Source organism: Stereum hirsutum (assembly GCF_000264905.1).
Source record: "Stereum hirsutum FP-91666 SS1 unplaced genomic scaffold STEHIscaffold_12, whole genome shotgun sequence".
In the NCBI taxonomy this organism is placed as follows: Eukaryota; Fungi; Basidiomycota; class Agaricomycetes; order Russulales; family Stereaceae; genus Stereum; species Stereum hirsutum.
In genome coordinates, this window is record NW_006763142.1 from 1,238,318 (window position 1) to 1,245,751 (window position 7,434).

A 7,434-nucleotide genomic window follows, 5' to 3' on the forward strand; every position below is an offset into this window, starting at 1 on the left:
GCTGTCGCATCTGACGCCACTCAGACGAACGTGATTCGCATCTACTCGGACGGCTCCGCAATTGAAGGCAAGGTTGGTGCTTCGGCGGTTCTCCTTCGGCTGGGACAGGCCCCCCGGATGCTCCACTTCCATCTGGGGAAGATTTCTCACCACACTGTGTATGAGGCTGAACTGGTCGGACTCGTACTCGGCATTCACCTCATCCAGACAGAAGCCGATGCCTGCGTGCACTCTTCCATTAACATCGACAATCAAAGCGCTCTGAAGTCGCCCTCGACTGCCGCTGCTCACTCCGGTCAACATTTAGTCGACGAGTTCGTGCGCCTTACGAAGGCTCTCAAGCGCGAGCGTGGCCCATTAGGCTACCGGCTGGAGCTTCGATGGGTCGCGGGTCACGAAGGTGTCGTGGGCAATGAGCTTGCAGACGGGGGAGCTAAGTCCGCCGCTCGTGGCCTCTCCAGTGCCTTGGCCGACCTCCCCGCCATACTTCGGTCCCCTCTTCCCTACAACTCCTCCGCGCTCGTCCAGTCCTTCACGTCCAAGATCACTAATAGCTGGGCTAGTGAATGGGCCCTCTCCACACGCTCTCAGCAGTTTCGGCGCATCGGTCCCTCTCTCCCGTCCAAAGCCTTTCTTAAACTCGTCGACACCCCGTCCTTACGTCGTGCCGGGTCCAGCATCCTCTTTCAACTCCGGTGCGGGCATGTTCCCCTTAACCAATACCTCCATCGATTTGCACTGGTCAATTCCTCCCGCTGTCCGGCATGTGGTGCGGCTGAAGAAACTGTCGGTCACTTCCTTCTCGAGTGTCCGAAGTACCGACATGAACGATACATCCTCCAACGCGCTTGCTGCACTCGTCGACTGGGTCTCGATGTCCTTTTGGATCGGCAGGCCAGCGTCATACCACTTCTGGCTTTCGTGCACGCAACTGGCCGCTTCATTCGCCGCGAATTTGATCCAGGTTAAAGCCCCTTTTCCTCTGTCTCTATCTCTGTTCCCTTTTGTCTTGTTTTCTTTCCACTTGTTTCGATCCTCTCATGCCCGTTGCCCTTGACATGCTAAACACTTTTTACCCACTTTCATGACTGGACGCTAGTTCCCCGGCTCGAGCGTTCGATCCGACTCCGCATCTTCGGGTGTTCGATCCAACTCCGCCTCTCCGCGTTCGGGTGGAAGGATGTAGGAATGTTGTAGTGCTTGCCCTCCGCTCCGCCCTCCCGTCTCCGTTACCTCCGTCTTGTTGTGACTGCACCGTGCCTTCTCGCTCCCGTTCTGTTGACGTTCCTCACCTTACCACGGTCTCTGTCTGTGTTGACTTGTTCGTTTTCTGCCCGTGTTATCCGAAGTTTCTCGCTCTCTTTCGTCTCCACCGGTTTCTTAGTCCGTTCTCATATGGTCTCTGTGTCGATTCTCGTGCCCGTTCTCGCCGTCTCGTGTCCATTTTTACATCGTGTCTTATTCCCTTTATACCCCACTGCCTAGTCCTGTGTATTTTCCTCCTCTCCCTCTCCCGTGACCTTCTATTCTGTTTCTGTGCCTATTTAGGTTCCTGTCTGTCTCCCTTACGCTTGTTTTCTCTGTCTGTTTGTAGTTCACGTGCGTTTCTGTCTTACATAGCGGCCTCTTCGCTGATGGACAATAAATCGGATTAAAAAAAATAAAAATAAAAAAAATGAATGGATCTCGGCGCGTTAGGGTCGACTGAAATGATTAGCGCCACTTCTCCTTGATCGTTGATCAATTCCTCGAAGTGCGAAAACCCGCGAGCATTGCCTCCGGTGGAGGGTTTGTGTTTGCCACCACTGGCCTATGCACAAACCGTGCATGTCCTCGAGGAACCGTCGGAACCACTGCCACCTTCCCGGTGTTAGGATCATGGATAGTTATCGACTGTGTCTCGTCCCGGAAATTCTTGACGATACTTTCCGTTAATACGTCGAAGGGCCTACCGAGTAGGATATCATAGGCTGGTTTGCGTAAAACGTGGACTTGAAGATATAGGGTAAGGTCGCCAATGAGGAATGGGACATTCCGGGCCAGCCCCAAGGAGAGGTTTAACTCGCCGTTTGCTGACTGCATATTGAGGCGGAAGGATGGATCATATATCAAGGCCAACTCGTTGCACACCGCATCGGACATGGCAATGATCTGTGACCCCGGGTCCAGAATGCATTCCACATGTAACTGATGGTCCACCAAGGGATTGATGGCCCGGAGAGCGGCCGACTCCTGAGAGACTACCAAGGTATCGAGTGTCGCGCCCGGTGGTAGCGACTTTAGGTATGTCTCATAGACATCCGGAATTACGAGGGACCCTGGTAGAGGAGTTCCGGGCTGGTGCGGTACGGGTTGGGTCGCTTGGTGTAAACCCAGAACCGTCTCCGGAGTGGCTTGATTCGTTTCTACCTGCGCTATGGGCTCTTTCCGCTTGGCAGGGGGTTCAATGTCATCAATGGCGAAGGGGAGCTCTGCGGTGACCTGTAGGTTCGCCGCCATTGTTCCGGAATCTTTTACAGCCTGTCTGCGTGCGGAGCAAACCTCCCGGACCAAGTTCCGGAGCTCTGGGGCTAGTGATAACAGCTCCTTCTGCGATACGGTGATGTTCTGTGCCATCGCACGGTCAAAGACCGCTTGGGCATCCTTCTCGCTATATACCGGAGACACCGTCTGATAATTGGGGGCTGGTTTCTTAGCCACGCCGGACATAGCTGCAGCTTGGTCCTGTACTCGAACAAGGGTGGGGGCCTTTGCTAGGGTTGCATCCTGTACGTTCGCAAATGGGTGTATCGGTTCCGGAAGCGTAGCTTGCAGTGGCTGGTTGCGCTGTCCTGCAACTTCCTGTGGATCGTTCTTATTTTCGGGTACATCTCCGGATACGCTGGGTACCGCGTCAATGCTAGGGTCGGGCTGCACATCATCTTCTGGCGGTGCAGGCATATAGTCCGGGTCTGGCTCGGATCCTCTGGGGAGTCGGCTAGCCGGTGGGATGACAGGCTGGTATTTTCTACCCGACCTAAGCGCAAACAACTCCCGCTCAAGACTCTGGATGCGCCCCTCCCTGCTGAGAGGGGGGTCCCTGTTGGTCGCAACACTTTGTGTGAGAACTGGGGCGGGGCTGGCGAGTGAATCCATCCGTGACAAGATTCGGGGGGGAACAATTTGGAACATTGCTTGGCTCACGGTTCCTACGCTGGCCAGCTGTCCGGGGTTCAGCCTATGCCATCCGTCTACACGTTCTCGCAAGGGTCGGCCGGGAAGGATATGTCCTGGTACAAATGCACCACTCGGTAAAACAATCTTGTTATCCACCACTCGTCGGATCACCTTGCCCGCTTTCAGGTATTCGTCCACCTTTGGGCAGGTGGCAATGAAGTGTTCGCCCGGAACCCAACAGAAGGAACAGAGATTATTTGGTGTTCCTCCCGTACGTCTTTGGGGTGCCCCATCGGTGAGTCGGGGTCCTCCGGAGTTCTGTACCTGGCTTCCTTGAGCTGACAGCGCTGCTGTCAAGATCTGTGTCATTCAGGGCATGCCACGATTATATCCGTGCGAGTACCTGTATCCGTGGGAACAAGTACCTGTTCCCTCAGAGGCCACACCTGTATCCGGGGTGGCATCCGTGGGAACGGGTATCCATATCCACGGATACAGGTACTTGCCAATGGGCAGGTACTCATGGATAGAATGAGTCTACGGGTATCTTGTAGGTACCTGAGGGGTACCCGTGGGTACTGTGGTACATATAAGCTGGGGAAGGGGGTGGAGAGGTACTCACCAAATCAATAGCATTGTTCCCAATGACGAGTGGGCCAAATTGCATAAAACCAAGTACAGGGGGCGATGCGGAACATCAACACGCGTCAATCGACCCTGCAACATCACAAATGCACACAGAATTGAGTGAGAACGAAGCAATTTACGATAGAAGGTAGCAGGGGGTACTCACCAGGTCAATGTCATCGTTCTCGACAACGGGTGGGCCAAATCGCGTCAAACCAAGTACAGGAGGTGATGACGGACATTAATCCGCATCGATTGACCCCGCAACATTGGAGATGTACGCGGAATTGGGTGAGAACGAGCAAATTTACGATAAGAGTGGGAGGGAGGTACTCACCAGGTCCTGAGTACCATCATTCCCAACAATGAACACACCAAATCTCTTCAACAAAGTACCAATAGATATAGAAACCAGTGCCTAGAATAAGCATCACCACCATGGACAGAAACACGACGTGTCAACTCTGTCGATGGTGGTGTGTGCTCGGAGAAGAGTGAGGAGAGATGTGCCAGCAAAGCATCACTGGATGCACGTCTGGCCTCCGGCAAATTCCGACGCGATATGGCAGGTACTCTCCCACGGGTACCTGTGGGACCTGAAGCACTACCTGTATCCGTGCAGCCACCCGTGGGAACGAGTATCTGTATCCACGGATACAGGTACCCGATGGTGTGCCTTATGAGTATCCGTTGCAGGTACTCACGGGTCCTGGTACTCGTGGCATGCCCTGGTGTCATTGCTGTCATTATTGACTGGAAGTCTTCCGCCTTGATACCCGAACTGGGAACTGAGGATGCTGTGGTCAACGGGAGGGCTGCAGGCGAGATTCCGGTGGACAGTGTAGAAGGGGTGTCATGAAGGACCCAACGAGCAGCTTCAAGGATGTCATTGAGCTGGTACGGGTGGGACGGGTAATGATCCGGGTGCTTAAGCTGTAACCGTGCGGCAACCTGCACATCCAGGCTTTGTTGGAAGGCTCTGCGGAACGCTCGGACCTGTTCGACTTCGGACAGGAGCTTTTGGTCCAGGAGATAGGTGGTGATAGCCAGGAACTGGCGATAGAAATCACCAAGGTCTCCGAGTGTTTGAATACCCAGCCGGCTACGCTCGCCTACTAAAAGGTCCAGGTCCGCTACCGACCAGGTCCGCTCTTTCCCAGATCCTGGATATAACTCCAGGACCTTCTTCTTGAACTCATCGAATGACTTGAGGGGATCCTTGTACTCTGGGAGCGTTTCCCACAGCTCTGCGGTATCGACGTCTAGGTAACGACAGGAGTGCTCCTTCTTTGCTGTGTCATCCTGAACAGAGGCCCGCGTGAAGTGTCTGTCTAACTCGGCGAAGTACCGGCGGAGCTCTCGCGGATTGGACTTGTCAAATGACGGCGCTGTCCGGTCGCCACGGGCGGGCATGGTGGTCGACATTGCTGAACTGGTGACTGGGGGTGTTGTGTTGGTGTAGCCTGCGGATTGTGTGGATGGGGTGAGGTCCGGTAATGGTGACTGGCTTGCTTGCGGAGATGTATGCGGGGTTGCTGGAAGACCTAGCCAAGCGCGTGTCTCTGGGGAAACTGGTTGATATTCTAGCTGGGTGTGTGCGGATAGTGCCTCTGGGACGGGAACAAAGAATAATTCTCCGTCGTCGGAGTCTACGGCAGTGCTGAATGGTTCGATTTCACTTGGGTGCTGCGTCTGTAGTCTAGTGCGACGAGGTGCACTCGGCGCTGGTACTGGTGATGATGGTGGGGTAGTAGGATTGTTGGTTGAAGACAGAATCTTGAAATAGAACCCCTCGCGGTGGGCTCCAAAATGATGTGCTTGCGACCGGTAGAAGCGCGGAAGCGAACCACCAACCACTTACACGGGTGCGAGTTTGGTTCTATGTGGGCAGAATCCGACTCCGGAACGAGAACGGGAGCTCCGGACGAGCGCGACGATACGACTGAGACTTGCGGTACGAAATACGAGGGCGACTGTTACTGACACTGACGGAACGGCGAGTGATCTCTTGAGCTCGTCGGAAGTTTCGGGGAGGCAAAAGGGGGGTTTTTGAGATATGTTGGGTGAACTAAAGGGGGTCCGAAACCTGTATTGCATGGTGGTGTGGAAGAGTACATATAGTCTGAAACATTGCAAATAAACGGAACGAAATGCGTCCGGACGGATAGAAAAACAGTCCGTAAGTGAAATAAAAGATCATCCAAGACGCTAGAAGACCCTCCGGACCTACGCGCAAGCTGCCAAGGTTACGACTGAACCAATCAAAGGGCTGAGACCTGCTACGCATGACCGGAAACCTCGTCAATGAGCGGCGAACACCAGGATCAACGGCCACACGCTATACCGACGATATCCGCACCCAGCAGGAGCCGTCCGGAATCGCAAAATACAGGGCCAAGGAGTCCGGGGCCCTATCATCGACTTCATTTGATGTCATTCATCGCTGAAAGGTCCCATGTTGTCCTTCGGTTTCAGCCCCGAACGAGCAGCTCGAAGACTCTTCAGAGCAGGAAAGCATCGTGACGGATGGTTCAATTGCGATGAGCTTATCGCTCAGGTCAAACACGCCATCGACATCTTCGAAAAGCGAACGGGTGGTTGCGCTCAAGGTCTCTGGCTGTTCGACAACGCGCCTAGCCACCTTAAACGAGCAGACGATGCTCTTTCCGCTCTCCGCATGGTGAAAGGTGAGCTTTAAACCCCGTCCATCCCAATATCTGGACGCTGACACTTATAATACCTTAGGACCTCATCCTAGTTGGACTCACCATAAAGATGGCCCTCGCATGCGTCCCGGACTCTTGCCCGATGGCTCTCCGCAACCATTCTACTACGAAGAGAATACCCTGAGTATCCTGGCTGGTTCAAGGGTATGGAGCAGATTATCAAGGAGAGGGGTCTCTGGCCTGCAGGCGGTCTTCGTGCAGAGTGTCCGGGTTTCAAATGTGAGCCCGGACTTACTGACTGCTGCTGTCGATGGCTCCTCTTCTGCCAGCCTGATTTTGTGGCCCAGAAGTCTGCGCTGGAGGAGTATATCACGCAACGCGGTCACCTCTGTGACTATTACCCCAAATATCACTGTGAGTTGAACTTCATCGAGCAGTATTGGGGTGCCGCGAAGTATATCTTCCGCAATGGACCGCGTACTAGCACTGAGAACGAGCTCGAGGCTAAGATTCAGGACTGCCTGGATAAGGTGCCACTTGAAAAGGTTCGGAGGTGAGCAAATCTGTGGTTTCCTTGCATATTTCATTGTTAAAATTCTGGTTAGGTTTGCAAACCGATCTGCACGCTTTGTGGACTCGTACTTACATGGCCTTATGGGGGGACAAGCTGCGTGGATTCATCGTCGGTACCATAGTCATCGTACCCTACCACCTGATATGCTGGCAAAGGCTCGGGCTGAGGCTGCAGATTTGTGATCGGGCTGCATCAGTGTAAATTATATGTATTATATTGTATTCTTCTCCCTCAGTTACATGAGTGTATCCGCCGTTGAGAAACGTGAGACTTCAAGCTCATCGCAGTGTGGCGTACGGACACTAAATCGGAGACTTTCGGAAACACAAGCGTGACATTCGGGACGATAAGGAAGCAGCCAGAATTTTACATAAGACGTGCTGGTTCCTGAGTTCATCAGTCTTAGGGGTT

At 53.7% G+C, this 7,434-nt stretch overlaps 3 protein-coding genes across 3 annotated transcripts; 2 read left to right on the forward strand and 1 right to left on the reverse strand.

The window, feature by feature from the left end:
* Positions 1-363: 363 nt before the first annotated feature.
* STEHIDRAFT_36760 (uncharacterized protein) lies at positions 364-648 on the forward strand (the record flags this gene model as incomplete). Its single annotated transcript, XM_007306678.1, has 1 exon — positions 364-648. A coding segment is annotated over one exon (285 nt), but the record flags the coding sequence as incomplete, so codon positions are not given.
* Positions 649-1,740: 1,092 nt separating this feature from the next.
* On the reverse strand, positions 1,741-5,196 carry STEHIDRAFT_61979 (uncharacterized protein; the record flags this gene model as incomplete). The annotated part of the gene is made up of 5 exons (XM_007306702.1): positions 1,741-2,409; positions 2,518-2,748; positions 2,995-3,094; positions 3,170-3,503; positions 4,500-5,196. The coding sequence occupies 5 exons, from the start codon at positions 5,194-5,196 to the stop codon at positions 1,741-1,743; spliced, it is 2,031 nt and encodes a 676-aa protein (XP_007306764.1).
* Positions 5,197-6,655: 1,459 nt separating this feature from the next.
* STEHIDRAFT_62285 (uncharacterized protein) lies at positions 6,656-7,205 on the forward strand (the record flags this gene model as incomplete). Its single annotated transcript, XM_007306728.1, has 2 exons — positions 6,656-7,002; positions 7,055-7,205. 2 exons carry the CDS (start codon positions 6,656-6,658, stop codon positions 7,203-7,205), a joined length of 498 nt encoding a protein of 165 aa, XP_007306790.1.
* Positions 7,206-7,434: the final 229 nt, after the last annotated feature.